General features: G+C 49.0%; 6 protein-coding genes across 6 annotated transcripts; 2 read left to right on the top strand and 4 right to left on the bottom strand.

Annotated features, from left to right (window-relative positions):
- Position 1: 1 nt before the first annotated feature.
- Positions 2-2,835, bottom strand: BZA70DRAFT_44340 (Afadin and alpha-actinin-binding-domain-containing protein). The gene is made up of 4 exons (XM_064915122.1): positions 2,475-2,835; positions 2,244-2,389; positions 342-2,175; positions 2-273 (listed from the first exon to the last, which is right to left on the bottom strand). Exons 1-4 carry the CDS (start codon positions 2,631-2,633, stop codon positions 211-213), a joined length of 2,202 nt encoding a protein of 733 aa, XP_064771335.1. The 5' UTR covers positions 2,634-2,835; the 3' UTR covers positions 2-210.
- Positions 2,836-7,320: 4,485 nt separating this feature from the next.
- On the bottom strand, positions 7,321-10,010 carry BZA70DRAFT_273387 (translation initiation factor eIF-2B subunit epsilon). Its single transcript, XM_064911821.1, has 4 exons — positions 9,715-10,010; positions 9,496-9,567; positions 9,304-9,428; positions 7,321-9,234 (listed from the first exon to the last, which is right to left on the bottom strand). Exons 1-4 carry the CDS (start codon positions 9,808-9,810, stop codon positions 7,416-7,418), a joined length of 2,112 nt encoding a protein of 703 aa, XP_064771334.1. The 5' UTR covers positions 9,811-10,010; the 3' UTR covers positions 7,321-7,415.
- On the top strand, positions 10,011-10,973 carry BZA70DRAFT_273385 (uncharacterized protein). The gene has a single exon (XM_064911820.1). It carries the CDS (start codon positions 10,099-10,101, stop codon positions 10,897-10,899), a length of 801 nt encoding a protein of 266 aa, XP_064771333.1. The 5' UTR covers positions 10,011-10,098; the 3' UTR covers positions 10,900-10,973.
- A 2,856-nt stretch (positions 10,974-13,829) lies between these two features.
- BZA70DRAFT_273381 (kinase-like domain-containing protein) lies at positions 13,830-16,145 on the bottom strand. The gene is made up of 3 exons (XM_064911819.1): positions 14,829-16,145; positions 14,654-14,763; positions 13,830-14,591 (listed from the first exon to the last, which is right to left on the bottom strand). Exons 1-3 carry the CDS (start codon positions 16,062-16,064, stop codon positions 14,081-14,083), a joined length of 1,857 nt encoding a protein of 618 aa, XP_064771332.1. The 5' UTR covers positions 16,065-16,145; the 3' UTR covers positions 13,830-14,080.
- Positions 16,146-16,245: 100 nt separating this feature from the next.
- On the top strand, positions 16,246-17,760 carry BZA70DRAFT_44286 (uncharacterized protein). The gene has a single exon (XM_064915121.1). The coding sequence runs from the start codon at positions 16,427-16,429 to the stop codon at positions 17,651-17,653; it is 1,227 nt and encodes a 408-aa protein (XP_064771331.1). The 5' UTR covers positions 16,246-16,426; the 3' UTR covers positions 17,654-17,760.
- Positions 17,761-17,801: 41 nt separating this feature from the next.
- BZA70DRAFT_287608 (uncharacterized protein) lies at positions 17,802-19,077 on the bottom strand (the record flags this gene model as incomplete). The annotated part of the gene is made up of 3 exons (XM_064913967.1): positions 17,802-17,825; positions 17,908-17,975; positions 18,030-19,077. The coding sequence occupies 3 exons, from the start codon at positions 19,075-19,077 to the stop codon at positions 17,802-17,804; spliced, it is 1,140 nt and encodes a 379-aa protein (XP_064771330.1).
- Positions 19,078-19,202: the final 125 nt, after the last annotated feature.

Raw genomic sequence — 19,202 nt, 5'->3', positions numbered from 1 at the left:
CGACTTGCGCGTCTTGGATTTATTGCGGATTTTATGACACCTTTTACGGCAAACTACTAACGAGATATAATACTGAATTACAATAACAAAACACAAAGATACAAAAGGGAATCATAAGCCTAAAATTACAGCAATTACACAAGGAAGCGGAACTTCCTTCTGAAAACAAACATCCCAGCCAACTACCAATTACCACAAATGAAAATCAATCTACTCTCCCCACTTGAACTTCTTCACGTCCGGCAACTTCGCAGGAGAAAACGATAAAAGGTCCTAAACAGAGCAACAAAATTAGCCAACGGAAAACCTAACAAAATTCACATAAAGCAGTGCAATCTTACCAATTCGTCGTCGCCATCGTCAATGTCGTTGCGCGATCGCTTTAGCGTCGTCGGAGGACGGCTGCTGATCCCAAGTCCAACCGTGCGATCCACATCGCTCAACTTGATTGGCGAAAATCCCATCGGACTACTCGACAGCTGCGCAATCGACTTTGGCAGCGTTCTTCGTCGCGCCGGCCCTAATGTCGACACAGGCTTGATCGTAGGACGCTTGGAGGATAGCGGGTGGGGTGTTGACTTTGGCGGGCTTTCAATCCGCAGCGCAGCCGCTAGCTCTTCATCTTCGTCGTGATTAGCTGGAGCGGGTGTGAAACCCGCGTACGGCGTATGACGGGCAGGCGAAGTAGATGCGGAGACTACAGCTCGTGGCGTCATCAGAGCTGTCGCTTTCGGCGTGGGATGTGCCGACTTCTCCCCCGAGATCTCAGTATCCAACACAGGACTCCTGAATGGTGACGAAAAATAAGCCCCCTCTGCCTTTTTGACCGGGGTCATTGGTTTGGGACTTTGCAGAGACTCCTTCACAGCAACAGCAGCAGGACTCTGCGAGACTGCCCGATTTGTAATCTCAGTCAACATACTCCAGGGATACCTCGAAGGGGTCCTATCCTCCACCGGCAGATCTTTTGTCGGAGATACTTCCTTAGGCAAGCCCGCATCTTTAGATGGGCTTTGCATATCAACCGAAGGACTTGCACTCTCCATCTGCTCAACCTTCTCGATCGCAACCGGGGTAGCAACCGCCGCCGCCAACACAGGCTCCGACGGCTGCTGCGGCGGTGGAGGAGTCATAACTGACTCCGCGACATAGACATTCTCCGCGGTTGGAGGAGACGTTTTCCGTTCTGGCTTCGCCAACGGAATCTTTGCTCGTGATTTCAAGGACGGGATCTGAGAGAGTGCCGGGATACGCGAGTTCGACAAGCCAGGTAGAGTTCGCTTTTGGGGAATTCGTGCTTTGACTGGCGAATCTGCTTTCTTGGTATCGAAATCTGTAGAAGGAGCAGGAAGGGTTTCATTCTGATATTCTTTGACGGGTTCTGTCTTTGCGTCTGACTCGATCACAGCAGGAGCAGGTAATTCTGTAGACTCAGTCTGCGCCTCACCTTCGGAACCAACAGCAGCAGCAGCAGAAGCCGATTCCAATTGACGCTTCATCGGACTATACCCCATATTCTTCTCCATAAGCTGATTCCACTCGTCCATCATCTGGATTGCGTCCCTCCAGTTCTTCGTCATCTCTGCCAGCTGCTTCTTCAGCCTCTCTATCTCCTGATCCTTCTGATCAACCACTTCTAAAGACACATACTTTGGTTCATGAAGAAGCTCGCGCAGCTGCTCTAGACTATTATTGACTTCAATCGACAGTTCCGGAAACGTTGTCGGGATGTACTCAAGCACGCTCTCAAATTCCGCATCGCTCACCGCTTTCTCTCCCGTAAACACATTAAGCATCAACGCCGTCTCGCGAATAAGCGCAATCAGACGCGCATTCTCATCCGTAAGCTCCTGCATCAGATCCGGAATCACGTTCGCGGCCGTCTCCCGAAACACCAAGACCGACTCGGGATTCTCGCTAAACTGCGTGACCGACGACGTGCTTTCAGATGACCAGGTCGACGACGTGAACTTGCCGGTCGCAACAGACATCGTCTTTGTCCGACGCACGTCAAAGCCAGCTTTTTCCTTCATCCGCAGAATCTGCTGGTCCCGCTTCCGCCGCTCGACAGCATCCTGCGCCCGAATTTGCTGGAGCGAGGTCTTCTGGCGTGCAAGGTCTTCGTGTAGCCCCTTATTCTGAATCTCGAGTGTTTTTATCGTCGTCTTTAACGATCTATTTTGAGAGATTATCTGTTAGCATCAGTCCCAAACACAACTACTTTCTTTAGAACAGAGACGTACTCTCTCTGAACAGAAATCACGTTCAGTTGCCGTTCCAGAGTATCCACCTGAGCCTCCAAAGCTTCCATTGCTTTCTTCGTCCTAGTCTCCGTAGCCTTCTGTTCTCGCAGCGTATTCACAAGGTTTTCTTTCTGCTCCGCATCTTTCTAAAAGCCATTTCGAAACCCACAATTGTCAGCAAAACAGGACTACCCACACCGCAACACACAAAGAGTCAGAACCAAAACTTACACCGCTCTTTTGAACAATAGAGTAGATAAAGTTGATGATACTCCTGGCATCAGAGCCCCCGTGGAAATTGAGATTGTCTTTGCCGTCGAGTAATCCTTTAGAGATTAGCATGCTGTTGAGCCTGCGAGATGCGCTCTTGAGATCGGTCTCGGCGTCCATGTCTGTTCCTGTGCCTTTCCTTTTCTTATCAAATTCAAAGAGAGTCGGAAAGATAAGACCTGACAAGACTGTTAATCCAAGTGGAGGTCTGTCTTGCTCTGCGCAACAGATGTTTATGTTTTGAAGCGCGGTTTGTTTACATTTCAAGTCCGGGTAACCGCTCGCGCTGCCATAACAACCTGGACGCGCGCGCGTACATGCTCTACTTAAAGAATCCTACGATTTTAAGAGTATTGAGAGAGTAATTATGAAGTATATTATCAAATATGTATTCCGCACATTAATCAACATAATAAAACAAACGCCAGAGAGAGAATAGAGAAGATACCGAACCAGATAACTGTGAAAACAAAGGTAGAAGCTACTTACATGAACTCATCCAGGAACGTTTCGATTTTATTTTTCCGCCCATTATACTAACGACGGATGTTAGATATCATAAAATTTGATGCCTGAAAGAAAGTCAGAAGTTCGGATTAAAAACACAAGGCACTTACAGATATTCTGGAACCACTAAATAAAGCTTTAAGTATAGGAGTCAAACCATGGCTTTGCTTTTTTGGAATAATCCAACGCTTTGCTTTTTGGAATGAGCCCGTTGACGACAGACAGATACGTAAGTCGTGTAAAAGGCCAGGGATAACCACTAGGTTATCGAGGCAAATGTTCATACAAAAGTGAACAACATAAATAAATCGGTACTGGAGAGAAAAAGAAGTATGAGGGGGCGTTATAAAGGAATTTTAGCATCTTTCGCACCAAATGACCTCGAAATACTTTGCAAACAGTACAAGACAAATCACATTATGAGTGATTGAGAGAGAAAAGACACGACGTCATGTAAAGATCCGATAGTGATCGGTAAGAATATACACAATTAGACGCCCAAGAAAGTGTTAACAGGACAAGAGATAGAGCCACTGAATTTCTTCGCACCACAAGATGAGTGGGTTAAAATAAAAAGACACGACGTCATGTAAAGATCCGATAGTGATCGGTAAGAATATACACAATTAGACGCCCAAGAAAGTGTTAACAGGACAAGAGGTAGAGTCACTGAATTTCTTCGCACCACAAGATAAGTGGGATTAGACAAGAAGCAAGGCGTCGTGTAAAGCCGCAATGATAGTCGGTGGAACGTACACAGTGAGACGCCTAAACAAGTCTTGAACCAGGAAATGATATAAAGTCTGAATTCTTAGCACCACAAGAAAAGTGGAAATAGTCGGTGGAATGTACACTATTAGACGCCTAAACAAGTCTTGAACCAGGAAATAATATAGAGTCTCTGGATTCTTAGCACCACAAGAATAGTGGGCATAGACTGAAAGATACGACGTCTCGTGTAGCAAGCCGATAGTGATCGGTAAAATGTACACGATTTGACGCCCAGGAAAGTTTTAAACCAGAATAAGAGATCTGGATTTCTTTGAAAAGATGGACCGTGTAAGGCCACTGAAAGATGGTGAACCAACTGGTTAAAACACCATATAGACAACTCTTATAGTCGTGGCCTAGAAAATGCACACGCGGACTATAAGATGATTTATCATCATCATCATCAACACCTCCAGTAGGAGGGAGACATAGAGATAGGCGATTGAATCGCAAAATGAACCAAAATTGAATCGTGGATCAGATTCTGCTGTTTCTGAGTGGAGCAAATCTTTGGGAACTAAAGGGGGGGGGGGTATTTGTCTATATCGCGAGTCCATCACAACCTCCGGTCTGTCAAGACTTTCAGTCTAACAAGGCCTTCAGTCTATCGAGATTTTTGGTTTGTCAGGACATCCAGTCTGTCGAAACTTCTGGTCTAAACGGATCTCGGGTATGTAGAGACTCGCGACATAGACGGGGAGGAACAAGTCCACATAACTAAATCTTTAAGACTGTCAGTACTTTGGCCGAACGAAGCGTCCTGGTCCGGTATCCTCTTCAATCTTCGTCCACTATCCCAAACAACGCCATCAAATAAAGAAAACAAAACAAAAGCCAACGCAAAACACGTTCAGAAAGTAGAAAGAGAAATACGGGCACACCAAGCTAAGTGCAAGAGTGCCCGATCGCATGCTCGGGTGGCGAGAAAGTACTGAGCTGTTCAGGCCGGAAGTAGGGAGAGAGGCGGGAAAAACCTTGTTCTCAGATCACGTGTATTACATAGTCACGTGGTTTGCAGTTGGCTATGTTTCCGTTCCACGCTACATTAGAAAGCCTGGCACGCGAGCGTATGTGCTCTGCTTAAAGATGCTTATAATTTGAGAGTACAGGGAAATGATTATGAGATGTGTTGTGACTATGCATTCCAAATATTCATCCAAACAACCAAAAAGCACGAGAGAGAGGGTGGAGAAAATATCGAACCATAAAACTGTATAAACAAAGGTAGGAACTTACGTGAACTCATCCGGGTACGGTTCGGTTTTGTTTTTCCTTTCCCACAACTCTGACAAGGAACGTTAGAAAACCCACAATTTGACACTTGAGAGAAAGACAGAAGTGCAGATTATAGACGTGAGACACTTACAGATTTCGCAAAAACACTAAGTGAGGCTCTCTTTCAGAGGTCACTATCGGGAGTCATTCAAATCAATAATTCAAGGACTTGGGACAACGACATATTCCGGACATATTCCGTATGTCGTTGTAATCTGCGCGCGATAACATTATCGCCGCTGATGTTTGCGGCTTTCCGCGAAACATCAAAAATCACTATCTGGTACTCGAGACTACATCTCAGCACGTGTTTCAAACAGGACATAACTTCACCACACGGTCTGTGGTTGAAGACAAAAAAGACACGACGTCGTGTATCGCCGCAATTCTGATCGGCCAGAGTACACACATTTCGACGCCCAAGAAAGTTCAATCAGGGAGGCACTGAATTTCTTCGTAAAAATGGCCATTCCAGGCCCATTTTCCAGGATGTTGAACCACAGCGGTTTTCCGACCGGTGGTTCAACAGTAACAAGACACGACTCCTCCGGCAGGCTGCGGGCAGGAGTCGTGTAGATCGGCGAGTTAAGTTTAGTATATACTATACTTAATCGCGAAGAATGCCCGTGTGCCGCGTATTCGGACACGGGCATTCAGTAAATCGAACAAATATCGTAAATATTCCTTCGATCCTTCTAGTCAGTTGCGTAAATCTTGGGGACAAGAAGAGGGGGGGGGGGGGGGTTGTCCATATCGCGAGTCTGTCACGATCTGCGGTCTATCAAGACTTCGAGTCCGTCGAGACTTTCAGTCATTCGAGATTTTGGGTCTGAAATCACTGCAAATCTAAAAAGACTTTGAGTCTTAATAGACCTCAAATCTGTAACAGCTCGCGACATAGACAGGGAGGAACAAGTCCACATAACTAAATCTTTAAGTCTGTCAGTACTTTGGCCGAACAAAGCATCCTAGTTCGGTATCCTCTCCAATCCTCGTCCGCTCTCAAACAACGCCAACGAATAGAAAAAACACAACAAGAATCAACGCATAAACACATCCAACAATCCAAAACAGAATTCCAAGCACAGCATACGATGTGCAAGTGCTCGATCGCATGTTCGGGTGGCGAGAGAGAGCTAGACAGGGAGGAAGTGCGGAAAGAGGAGATGATAACTGAATACCTACGGGCGAATGGCGCGTGGGTCACCAGCGTGATATACAATAACCACCATGATCTCTCGAATACCCCTGGTGCTCAATCTGTCCGCCACGTTCCTTCGCTCAAATCTCCTCAATTGATTTAAGCAGGCATCAATGCAGGCGTCAAAGCAAAAGCACTTCGATCACTCCTTCGAACTCGATAATCTGAGCCTTGTAAGAAAGACTTGTACAATCTAATGGCTGTGGTCAGACGGGAGGGCTCGGAGACCTAAGCCCTAGCAACGCCTTGGTTGAACGTCTAGACGACTACAATCTCTGAGGTAGTTTTGCTCCCAGAATTCTGTTCATCGTGTGTTCTTGGCCCAGCTATGTTATAATGATATTGAAAAGAGGAATGAAAGTGCGCGAGGGCATTGTATTGCCGACGTTAACCGGCGACGCGCTGCTCTATTTGCCGAACCCTAATCCAAAAGCCGTCGAAAACAGTTTGAGCCGCACGTGTGTTCATGTGATTTGTAATGGATTACACATTATAGTTTCTACCCGTCGCCATCATAAATGAGCAAAAACGAAAAGACACAATTGCTGATATCCCCACCAATACTTCACAAGAAGACTCATCGGACAATAATTACACAATGGCCAAATCTGTTTCTCGTACCTCCAGCCTAATCTCCTTCCTCAAGCGTGAGGATGTTCGTCCCATTCTCAAGAACGTTGCTTTGTTCGGTGTATGTAAAATCTTTTCTTTCGGTCGTTATTGCATCTGGTCGATGTATAGCATGTCGGTTGTCAAGGATTCGGGCTAACAGCTGACTGTCTTTTGTATAGGCCGGTGTCTTCCTTTTCCGAACCATCGACTCCAACCAGCTTCTGGCTGCTTAAGTGCCTGATTCAATGTCAGTCGTCTCCACCATCTGCGGGTAGTGCATGAGATTGTGGAGAACAGAGCATTGTCGATGCCTTTCTAGCCTGGGTTGAACTTGTTTTGTTGTTGCTAGCTTTATAGGAGGAAATGATTCTATGAAGTCTACTGTATATAAGATCAAACTATTTGGGAATTGTGGTTTCAAGCTAAGAAATGAAGTGAAAGTCTCTTGACTGTTTTTATTACGTATATTACAAAAAAGACCATCAGAGCTTTAAGCTTTTATCACTCCGCTCCACCATCATTTCCGTCCTGCCTCTCTATTCATCGTCATCATCTTCACTCTCTTCTTCAGCAGTAGTAAGCCATTCGAGCCATCTAGGTACCAGCTCACCAACCTTAATCATGTCAGCGTCCCCCTTGCTCTGAGGCTCCTTATACCACCACTGCATGATCGCGCTCTCCTCCAAGATGTCCTGATCGTAGAGGTTATTGATGGCATGCAGTAAAATTGCACTGCCCTGCATTCTGCGCGTGCAGTCTCGCTGAATGAGCAGAAGGAGGTCGACTTGATCAGCCAAATCAAACACCTGACGCCTAAACAGTTTCGCCCAGCGATTCAGCACGTGCTCGACTGCCTGGCGCGCCTTCATGGTGTTGCTATTGATCAAGTTCGACACACGGCTGATGAGAGCTGTGATGGTCGCTGCACGGACTTCGTGGAACGGAGCGTTCTTGGCCATGCGCAACGTGCCCAACTCCAGGGCGGCAATGTCAATGTCATGATCTTCCGTCATCGCGCGCTCAACACTTGCCTGGGCTTCCCGCATGAAACTCTCCTCGTCTGATTCTTCAGAGGCGGCGGTGTTGTTACTGGCAGTGCTGATTCTGCGACGGCGGGCCTTGCGCGCCGTGGTACCTTCTCCAGAGCTCGTAAACGATGCATCCGATTGATTTAAAGACGCCATGTTGTAGATCAAACCAGACGAGTTGACGATTTCTTCATAGTCATCATCTTCTTCAACCTCAGACTCGTCTTCATAGACAAATCCGATTCCGTCGGTGCCAACCGCTTCGTAGTCCGTGTCTCTACCAAAGTCTCCCTCGGTTCGCGTTAACCGCTTGTTTCCGTCAACGGTGATGCCCTTCCCAACCTTGACATTGTACGAGATGATCGCTCCGGGCGAGATGTGGCTTGATTCTCCGATAATAGCGCCGTCGCCGATAACCGCGCAGTCCACGACGGCGTTGTCTCCGATCGTGACGTCGTCCCAGATATAGGCGCCCGATATTTTGGCGTTCTTTCCAATCTTACAGCGTCGACCAATCACGCTCCCAGTAATAACTGCGCCGTCGTCAACGACAGTGCGGGCACCGATAACCGTGCAGCTGTTGATCCGGCAAGAACGCGCGAGTACGACGTCGTCCTCTTTGTAGATATGTCCCCGCTGGTACTGGAATGTCTGGTCGGCTAGCAGGTTGCTATCGGGAGTGATAGGGTACGTCCATCTAGAGATGACATCCTTGCTAACAGCATCATATGTCTGCAGAGATCGCACACGAGCTGCATAGTGATCGGTAACGACATGCGCGAATATTGTCTTGCCCAGCAAATCTGAAGTCAGAATACCATGGACAAAGTCCTTGCGGATATGGTTGTAGTCGAAGTTCTCCGTAAACAGAGCCGGAACGTCAGGCGAGCAGATGTCGATATGACAATCGATAAAGTCGTTGCGGATCGCAAGGTCGGTGTGCTTGTTGAAGATCTCAGGTTCGAGGGAGATCTTCTTCATATGTTTCCGCGTCTTGATTTCTTCGTAGTGCAGACATTGGTTCGTCTGCTCGTCAAGCACAAAGATAGCAGACTCGGCGCGCGCCCGCGTTCTATGCAGCGGACTAGCTTCTCTCAGAACCATCGTCATGATTGCGTTCTTGTCCTTTGCGCGTCGTTGTCGGTGCTCGGCCAGTACTTGATCGAAGGGAACGTTGCAGACGATGTCACCGCTGACGAGCAAGAAATCCGAAGTGATCAAGCCCTTTGCATCCAGATCGCGCATCGCATCGCCGACAGACATCGATTCCGGACTTAGCACTGTCTCGATTGTAAATGGAGATGACGGACTACTCCATCGGGAGTTGCTGTTTACGCGAGACTTGGTTAGCGTTTGATTTCAACAATGGATCAATAGGTGGACAATCAACACATACGCAATATATTCCTGAATCTGCTCGGCATGTGCACACGACACGACAATGACCTCGCTCACGCCGGCCAAAGCCAGAAACTCGAAAGTATATTCGATCAATGGGGTGTTGCATAGAGAAAGAAGACACTATGAGCTTGTTAGCTTGGTTATATAGAGCATAGAAAGCAGACTTAGTCGTTGGTCGACGGCTTACCCGAGGCTTTTCGAGAGTGAGAGGCCGAAATCGGGTCTGGTATGAATCACTGAGAACGATCGCTTGTAGACGCTGAACGATTCGAAAGCTGTTAGCACACGTCTTACATCCTGTCTACTGCAATCCTCCTTGTAACCTCTGTTTCATCTTCCGCATCCATTTCCGCTCCTTGATTGAAGGAAATGAACGCAAACAGATCACAGATATCGGTCTACATACCTCATCTTGCTCGGCATCATGATCATTCCCTGCCGCATTTGAAGACGCGCCCTTTCTCTTTCCGGCCGCCTGCTGGCCACCCTTTTTTGGCCCCATACTGATCAATAAAGAATCAGTCCCTTGATGACGATTAAAAGGACTGTATGAACGAGTGTCGTGAATATAACCGCCGAATATGAAGGATCCCTGGATTTTTTTCTGAAAGGGAAAAACCAAAATTTGTAAAATTGTATGGAGAACTGGTTGGGTTTGGCAGCGAAATCGGTTTGGTTCAAGGTGCTGAACCGGCCATCGAAAGCCTAATTAATTTATTCACCGACATCCATCACTTGTTCTAATTCATTTGAAAGATCCAAATGCGATTCACCGACTCTGTGTCTCTACATGGTCATGCTTCGGAGGCAATTGAGAAAGCTTGACTGCCTCTCCCGAAGCTTTTCCACGACATCGAGCACACTAAAAGCGAAGCGAAAGTCGCGCGACAAGAAGGTACATTTCAACGAGCAAGCGTATCGCCAACCCGCGCTCAAAGTCGATACGCGACATGCACAGGACCTGCTTGTCAAAGACAAACGTCGTAAAAAGTTGGGTGGTATACAGAACCATGACGACTCGGATCCACGGCTGAGTCTGTTGTTTTTGGTCTACTGCGTGCAGCAAATCCAGGCTACTTCTGAGCAGAAATCAGACAGCAGAGGCGCGTCTTTTGTCGCTGAGGACGACGACGATGCTGCAGAAAAAGATGGTGAAAGAGAATGGGAACAGTCGGAAGATAGAGATATTGGATCTGCAAAGTCAAAATCAAGGTCTTCATCAGGAAAGCCCAAGGCCGGCTCTACCAGTGGACGAGGCAGAAAGCTGAGGGGCAGGCAGCTGCGGAATCCGTTAAGGGACTCGTCCCAGCGATCGAAGGTTAAGAATGACATATCTGAATTGAATCTGAGAAAGTGCATACATCTCTATACGCATCATTTTCGTCCGCTTGTAGAGGCCGAGGAACAGGTCGAGAAGAAGGAGATCCGAAATCGTCTGGAAAATTGGCCATTAGAAGAGCTCGTCAGTAAGGGCTACACACTCGTGAGTTTCCCCGTCCTGTTGCTACATGGTAGTTTTACGAGCAGCTATACTCATATTATGAAAACCTACAGACTGATCTACTTCCTCGTCACAGAGGGTGGCAGTTGAGCATGGGTCGTCAGGTATATGACATGATTCCTCAACAATATTGCAATTTCGTCCGTTTCAAGAATGGGGCCCAGGTGGCGCTATCATACGATGGACCGAAGAAACAAAAACCAATCATCGGCTCTATTATCGAGCAAGGTGAAAACTCGGTGACTGTTGTGGCACAGAAGCCGTTGCTGGAAAATCAGCGCTACAGGATCGATCAAGCACCTCATGAAACTACGTTTAAAAGGATGAAGCTAGCTCTTGCATCATTGAAGCTGGTTTTTCAAACAAGCGGCAAGAAGAAACCAAAAATGAGGAATAAGAAGCTGGCAGCGCAGAAAGCGGAGGAGAGACGGCAGATTGAACAAGCAGGTTTTGTCGGGTCTTCGTTGACTGATACCTTGGTCGGTGCAACAAAGGTCAGTCGGGACGTTTTAAGCGGTTTATATGTTGATCGAAGAGATCTACAGGACTGGTCTGAGAGGCAGCTAGAACAATCATCTGTTCCGAATGATGACCCCTTACAGCACATAAATCCATCTCAAAGAGAGGCAATCGCGAAGCTCATCCGCCATCGGTTTTCCCTCATCCAGGGGCCGCCTGGGACCGGCAAGACTGCGACAGTGATAGACGCTATATATTTTCTCAAGGAAGTGTACAAAGTTCCAGGCCCGATTTTGATCACAGGAGCGACGAATGTCGCGATAGACAATCTTCTGGATGGAATTATGCAAAAAGGAATCACATGTATGCGAGCGGGTCCTGTGGACAAGGCCCGACCGCATTTGAAATCGCGCTCGATTGATTACCTTTTCGATCAGCATCCGAAGAAAGCCGAGTATTTGGCTGCCAAGATAGAGCAGCATAAATTCTCTCAGACTTTCAATAAGAAGGGTAAGAGTCTGTGATTAGGGATATGACTGATGATTGAGACTAACGAATACTTGATAGACCACGCATCAGTGAAGACAATGAGGAAGTTGGATAAAAAAGAGAGGACACTGTTCAAAGAAATCATGAAAGATATCAGCGACGTCGATGTTATCTGCGCGACCTGTGTATCTGCAGGAAGCGCAATGCTAAGGACATTCAATTTCTCTCTCGTCCTGATCGATGAAGGCTCGCTGGTGGCTGAACCGGGTGCTCTGATTCCGCTGATGAAAGGGGCCGCACACGCATGCATTATCGGTGACCACAGACAGCTTCCGCCGCTGGTTAAAAGCTCGACGGACTCGCCACTGGCGTATTCACTTTTCGAGAGGCTTAGTGAGAACGACGTGGCGCCAATGACGATGCTGAATGTACAGTATCGCATGCACCCTGGAATCTCAGAGTTTCCATCAATGAGATTCTACAACTCCATGATCAGTAACGGACCGAATGTTTCTAAGCGTAAGCCTCTTCACTTTTATCTGTTTCGCAATGCGGCAGAGTTTCCTGTTGCGTTTGTGGATCATGCGAATCGCGAGACTGCCGCGGACGAAAAGTCGATCATGAACACGGGCGAGGCGGAGATCGTGCAGAATCTCCTCGTACGATTGTTTTCCGAGCACTCTGAACTGAAAGGAAAGGACGTGGCCGTGATAGCATCATACTCAGCGCAAGTGGACGAGATAAAGGAGAAGCTGCTTGACTACATCACACCGCTGGGCGGATTATCTCAGAATGATTTGCAGCAAAAGATGAGCAACGTCGAAGTCAACACGGTCGACGGCTTCCAAGGGAACGAAAACGAGGTGATTATATATTCTACAGTTCGAAACAACAAAGAAGGAGATATTGGATTTCTGCAGGATGAAAGGAGAATGAACGTCGCGCTGACGAGAGCGAGACGAGCGCTCGTGGTTGTGGGCTCGGTAGACACCTTGCAGAAGTCAGATTCAGGCGCGTGGAATGGCTACGTGAAGTGGCTACAGCAGAGAGATCTGGTTGTTCAGAACCGAGAGAAAGGCTTGGAGAACGCTTGAGATCTCGCAGGGTCTTGTTGGGGTTGAGGTTGAGCGTGACCGCGGGATCAGATCATGTGAGCGTTTATCTGCTCAGCGTCTGAGCGGCGGGCTACGATCGATCGCGTGCATCCTCAACAAGGCTTTTACCAATCTTTGAGAGTACTCTTGCCCCAGATTACGTGGGCATCATGTATTCATGTACATAGGAGAAGAGATAGAACGAACATAGAGAGGAGAGAGAGAATAAGACTGAGCTTTGCGAGAGTGAATAACAAACCGTGTACTCCGAGACCGAATGAATAGAGAAAACAATTACAACAAACAAAAATATAACGCAAGCAAAGACTCATAAAACATCGTAGAGCATCAGCGCTCAGAGGCCGCCACCCGATCGCTCGACGGTGACGCCGTGGACTTCCTTAGTCTGGTTGATGCCCTTGTTGTTCGATCTCGACGCGTTCGGATGGTCGTTCCACGACTTGTAGTAGGACGGCTTGGGTCCATGCGAGCTCGTGGGCGTGACCAAGGTGAAGCGTTTGGCTGCAGGCCGCTTCTCGGTCGGCTTGTAGTAGTAGTAAGTGGCGAGGCCACCGAGCATTAGGATCGAGGCGCCGAACATGAATCGGTTGTTCTGGCGTCTGATCTTTGGGTTTAGCATTGATGAGCCGGAGGGCGGATGGTGAGGAGTGTGAGGGGCGTCCATTGCGGATGTAGTTTGCACACAGATGTGGATGATATGATAACGCGAAAGCACAGAGCAGAGACAGAGACAGAGCAGCAGCGGCGCTTTAAGTACTCAGACCAGGCTGCTATTTAGGATTCGCTTTTTATTATTTCCAATTCAACAAATATTATGCGACGACGCGATCTTCCGCCAGATTCCCGTTTGGGCCGGTGACTGCCTGACTCGGCTCTCTTCCCCGCAGTCCACGCGCGCCGTTGGGAACTTGGGAACTTGGGGCGTGGCCTATGATGTAATATTACGTAATATGGATGTTTCCTTACTTTCCTTGTTCACAACGTGGATGAAGACACTTTTATATCTGCAGACAAAAATAATAAACAGCCTTGATGTAAGGTACTAGTAGCACAGCCTTCCTATCCTTCCTCCCATTCCCTCCTTGCATACAAAATTGGTTAAAGACGGCGTATACCAAAACACTCGACCCAATATGTACAGTTTTTTAGCTCAAAAATTGATAAATATGATATAATCACATCATGAAATACAGAAACATAACATAAACTCATCTATATCCGCCATCGATCGGTGCCAGCCTCGGCGGCTTTCTCGTCCACAGCGGAGGCCCGAACTTCACGCCCCTGAAAAACGGATGCTCTTTGATCTGCTGGATAGTCAACCGCTTGGCGGGATCGAGCTGCAGCAGCCTGCTCACCAAATCCTTGACCTGGCTCGGAAACGCAACCGGGAACTGGTACTCAAGCTTGATAATCTTTTGGAACGTCTGGTACTCATTCGTCGCCTTGAACGGCGGCCGTCCGCTGAGCAGCTGGAACAGAATACATCCAAACGCCCATAGATCCGAGCTCTTGCAGGCTGCCTTGTCATTCAAAAGCTCGGGCGAAACGTATTCGGCCGTGCCGACAAACGAGCTCGCGCGCTCTTCCTCGATAGTTGACTTGTGCAGCGGAATCTGCTCTTCGCCGTCTTCGTTCTGGATCGGTTTTGGGAGATCCAACAATTTCGCCGATCCAAAATCTGTGACCTTTACTCTCATATTTTCGTCCAACAATATACTATAGAGCAAACTTGTTAGCGCATTGAATAGTATTCAAAATCAATCCGTCATCAGTATTACTTTTCGGGTTTCAAATCTCTATGTATGATCCCACGTGAATGCATATACTCGATGGCGTCGAGCAACTGTGCACTATAATATTGTGCACACTCCAAATTGAGCGTCCCGAGCTATTTGAATCGCAAGTAGTCAGTAAGGCTGTCATAAAGATGGGCGGAGACATAATTTGATATACCCTCTTGAGCATAGTGAACAGCTCTCCGTTTGGAGCCAGATCAAGGACGAAGTACAAGCTCCGCTCGTCCTGAAATGTGTAGTATAATCTCACAATTCCAGGGTGCTCTCCTAGCCGATTGAGAGTATTTTTCTCGACATTGACATATTTGACTTTCTTCTCTTTGATGATGTGTCTCTTGTCGAGGACCTTGATTGCGTACTCTCTCAATGTTTGGCGATCTGTGGCCGCAACCACGGTCGAGAACGATCCCTCGCCGAGAACTCGGCCAAATGTGAAATCCTTCACACCCTTCTTAATAGTTTTAATCTGGATATTTCCATTCGCATCGGCTTCGCGCTGGATATGCACCGCCGCCCCGCGCTCGGCCCAGTCGTCAGATGTTGTCCGCTTCTTGGAAGTCAAGTACGGAGCGTGGATCCCCGTCGTGGTAGGCGAGGGAGGCGTGCTCTGTGATTGCTGACTCAACATATGTGCTTGGTACGACGGAAGCGACTGTAGTGTAGGCAGCCCAGCAACGGTCTTGGCCGAGTCGAGAGCGTACGGAACGCGGCGAGTAGAGCTGCCGTTGCTGTGAGGCACATACGGAGACGGGCTCGACGACGACTCGCTGCCGGGCGTGGACGGCATCGTCGGAGTGGATTTGGTGGGCGGGGTGATGATCGCAGGAGAGGAATACGAGCGGATCGAGTGGGGCTTTTCGTCCTGCGTCATAGGCGGCATCGAAAGCGGTGAAGGTTGATATGAATGCTGCTGCTGCTGTTGTTGTTGTTGCTGTTGCTGTTGCTGTTGTTGTTGCTGTTGTTGATGCTGCTGAATACGCTGTTTCTGCAAGAGAGCAGAATTGGCCGCTACCGAGGCGCCATTTGAATTATTCGCGGTCGCAGGCGCAGAGACGATGATGGGAGCGTTTGATGTGGATGCGGATGCGTGGTAGAGCGCAGTAGCGGCGGCTGTGGCCGCCGATTTACGCTGCGCTTCGGTGGTAGCGGACTCGTAGACCGGCTTTGGTTCCCTTTTCTTGTTGTTTGTGCGGAAGCGCGACTGGTACTCTGTCTGTGGACTCTCATGGTGGTGCTGCTGCTGATGCTGATACTGCTGCTGCTGTTGCTGTTGTTGCTGCGATTGTTGCTGCTGGGGAGCGGCTTGCAGCGAGGGCGAGGGAGGCGGAGAAGACTGCTTCGAGGACGAGGACAGCCGGAGCTTGCCAAAAAAGTTAGACAGCTTTTCTGGCATGGCGGGTAGTCATGCGGAGAGAGGGAAGGGGTGGTGGAGGAGGGGAGGAGGGAGGGAGGGTGATGGAGCGGGAGAATACGTAGACAGAGGAAGGGCACGGCGCGGCACCGAAGCTGTCAAGGTCGAGGTCGAGCTTCCGGGCAGTGATGGAGAAGACGACGAGTTGGGTCTTTCTGAGGTTCTGCGCTGCGAATAAATACAGCTGCTATTCTAAGTGTGTTTAAACAGCTACTCTCTCGATCAATTATCTACAATACTGCACACAACACCGCCCACATCCACTCTTCTCATCCTCCCGGTTCGTATCGGAGACCTGCTTCCAGGCGCTGGCAGGGTTCCAAAATCACACGAAGCCCTCGCTGATGTCAGAGCGCCGCATCCTAAAATCTGCCCCGCGCTCGTCACAGCGCCGAGGGCTGAGCCGCGTAGATCATCTTCGCGATCAGCCCAATCTCGGTGTCGACCTGCAGAGGCTGTTGACCGAGCTCAGATACCAGACTACTCTCAGCAATACCCACAAGCAGGCAGCTGGCATGCTGGCTCACCGCGCAACCACCCTTATCATCAACCCGCGCGAGTACCAGGTCCCGGAGTACAACCCCGTCGCCAAACGCTCCGTTCAGGCTAATCTTATCGACCCCTCCATCGCATCTACAAAAGAGCCCGTCCCCGCGCCTCCGCCCCAGCTCTACAACCCAGACGGCTCAATCAACCACATCAATCACTACTTTTACTATCACCACCTCACCCATTTCGACAAGCTCGACGGCCTGCACCGCGGCCTCTTCGACGACGATGGGTACGAGATCCCGCATTTTCACCATCCTGTCTCGTCTATCAACCTCGAGAGCGTAGCCAAGTTCGGCCAGCTCGGCATCACCTCTCGCAGGAACAAGGGTTTTAGAAGTGCTTCCAGCTCTATTCACGTTCCAAAGCAACGCAGACGCGCTGCCGTGCACGGTGCTACTACGCCGGACGAGAGCTCTACCGGCAGTGATCTCAATCGACCCTATCTCCAGCGGCAAAAAAGATTCAGCCTACGCTCGCCCTCTGGTAAAGAAGGTGAAGGCAGCAGCAGGCTTTTTAGCTCCGGAAGCGGATTTAGACGCTACTTTAGTTTCAACTGGCGTTCAATCTGGCTTCCGCACACGCGCCAGTCGCCGTCGCAGTCGCGTCAGTCGTCGGCGCAGTCGTACCAATCGTCGCCGCAGTCGCGGGCAGTATCTGCAGAGCAGCCGACTCAGCAAAATCAGCCATCCAGCAGCAACTTGCAACCCGAGGACTTCAACCAAACTGTCGCCAGTAGACAGTCTCTTGCAACCGAGCTCTCACAGTCTTCTCGAGACCAAACATTCACTTCAGCCGTCATTTCTCAGCTTCAAGACCTGCTTCTAGAGCCAACACGGGATCCAACCAACACCGCTGCCGTCGTCAACCAGATACTTGAAAGACACGCGTTTACCGAGCGATTGGTAGTCGACCCGGAGCAGGGATGGAGAGTTGCTTACGACACGGGACCGCAGAGCGCCGACTCGGCTGGAGGCGCTCCTACGACAGATACGCCTGGACGATCGCTCGGGCGCTGCTAGTCTTGCTCTCTATTACTCTCTCACTGCTGTTCTGTTCCAATACCCCTGTCTATAGTATTTCTATCACCCTGTGTATCAAACAAAACGCATACCCAAGAAGTTTGTCTATCCCTTCTATTACACTCCGACCCGGCTTCTCTTCCTCAACTTACTCTCTGAGAGGCAAACCGAGCTGTTAGTTTTGTCAATATCGTTAGTACATGCAATACAAGTTTCTACATCAAAACACGCAGCTTAGAAAAGCGGATACATACGCCGACATAGCCCATGTCAATTGCTTCCATTGTCTTGATGCTAAACTCTTTTGATACGAGTTCCTCAGCTAGATCGTAATCGTTAGCTATGTCTTGCAGTGTTGTTAGAGGACAGAACGAACCTTTCCCCTGGGTGACTGCGTTATAAAACGCGTCGAGCTGGAACGCATATGTATTCCACGCCTCCCGTCCTTGCACATACGCCTTGAAATGCTCCACTTTCCCCGTCTCAAGGTCCTTGACGGCAATATCGTGATAGAAATTTCCATACACGGGCAACGTATATGTCAACTCTTTCTTCGTGCCGGTAATCTTCATAAACGGCAGCACGCCGATCTTGTAGAGCTCGGTGAATGGTGTTTTCAAGCCTGTGTGGATGATTCCTTTTTTGTCAGGGTTGGAGGCAAATGAGTACTCTAGCTGGGTGAAGTAGTCGATTCTCGGGTCCTTGTCGTATGTCAGACAGGTAAGTTTTTTGGCACTGACCGGCTCCTCGCTCATCATTGTTCGCATCCACGAAATGGGATAGCAACCGGTGTCCATAAGAGCCCCGCCCGCGAGATCAAAAGACGACCGTATATCTGTCTCGACTCCTTTCAGTCTCGCAGACAGTGATCCTTCGAATCGCATGACCTCACCAAAACTATCGACGTCGCCGATGATCTCTTGGACTTTCTTCCTACCGGGATAAAAGTACCAATGGTACGCCTCAGTAACTAAAACGTTCTTGCTCTCGGCGTACTCAAACAGCTGTCTTGCCTGCTCCGCGTTGGAAGCACACGGTTTCTCAAGCAACACCGGCTTTCCAGCATCGACGCACTTAGTCGACCACTCGTAGTGCAATCCGTTCGGAGCCGGGATGTAGACGACGTCGATCTCCGGATCGTTGATCAGTTCCTCGTACGTATTATGTGTTTTCGGAATCCCGTGCTTTTTCGCAAACGCCTGTGCCCGAGCCGGGTCTCTAGCAGCAACAGAGTACACTGTGACTTTGTCCGGCATCAGTTTCGCGGGCTTGATCACGGCCGCGGGCGCGATTTTGGCGGCGCCGAGAATGCCGAGCTTTAACGGTTTCGCCGTGCTCGGAACTTCTAAAACAGATGGAAAGATGACATCGTGCAGTCTGGTGAAGGTTGCGGACCAGCTTGGAGGGGCAGAGTTGATGGACATTGTAAATTGATGCGGTGGGAGTCGGAGCTTATCGATAGGCAGCTGATGCAGAGCAATTGAGCTGTACTATTGCTTATAACTTGTAATACCACAATCCTGCGGACTGTGCTCAATTGTCAGTAGAT

Source organism: Myxozyma melibiosi (genome assembly GCF_037950935.1).
Source record: "Myxozyma melibiosi strain Phaff 52-87 chromosome Unknown BZA70scaffold_1, whole genome shotgun sequence".
Lineage (NCBI taxonomy): Eukaryota > Fungi > Ascomycota > Lipomycetes > Lipomycetales > Lipomycetaceae > Myxozyma > Myxozyma melibiosi.
This window is presented reverse-complemented; position numbering and strand designations above follow the sequence as displayed.

Bases quoted from the DNA above. Each gene is read 5' to 3' on its own strand.
- BZA70DRAFT_273387 (XM_064911821.1), bottom strand. From the start codon at position 9,810: ATGGGGCCAAAAAAGGGTGGCCAGCAGGCGGCCGGAAAGAGAAAGGGC. The intron at 9,429-9,495 runs GTAAGCCGTCGA...ACAAGCTCATAG, and splicing joins TCACTCTCGAAAAGCCTCGG to TGTCTTCTTTCTCTATGCAA. The intron at 9,235-9,303 runs GTATGTGTTGAT...TCGCGTAAACAG, and splicing joins CAGATTCAGGAATATATTGC to CAACTCCCGATGGAGTAGTC.
- BZA70DRAFT_273381 (XM_064911819.1), bottom strand. From the start codon at position 16,064: ATGCCAGAAAAGCTGTCTAACTTTTTTGGCAAGCTCCGGCTGTCCTCG. The intron at 14,764-14,828 runs GTATATCAAATT...CGATTCAAATAG, and splicing joins TGTTCACTATGCTCAAGAGG to CTCGGGACGCTCAATTTGGA. The intron at 14,592-14,653 runs GTAATACTGATG...TTTGCTCTATAG, and splicing joins AGAGATTTGAAACCCGAAAA to TATATTGTTGGACGAAAATA.
- BZA70DRAFT_44286 (XM_064915121.1), top strand. From the start codon at position 16,427: ATGTCAGAGCGCCGCATCCTAAAATCTGCCCCGCGCTCGTCACAGCGC.
- BZA70DRAFT_44340 (XM_064915122.1), bottom strand. From the start codon at position 2,633: ATGGACGCCGAGACCGATCTCAAGAGCGCATCTCGCAGGCTCAACAGC. The intron at 2,176-2,243 runs GTACGTCTCTGT...CTCTCAAAATAG, and splicing joins GTGATTTCTGTTCAGAGAGA to ATCGTTAAAGACGACGATAA. The intron at 274-341 runs GTAAGATTGCAC...TGCTCTGTTTAG, and splicing joins ACGATGGCGACGACGAATTG to GACCTTTTATCGTTTTCTCC.
- BZA70DRAFT_273385 (XM_064911820.1), top strand. From the start codon at position 10,099: ATGGTCATGCTTCGGAGGCAATTGAGAAAGCTTGACTGCCTCTCCCGA.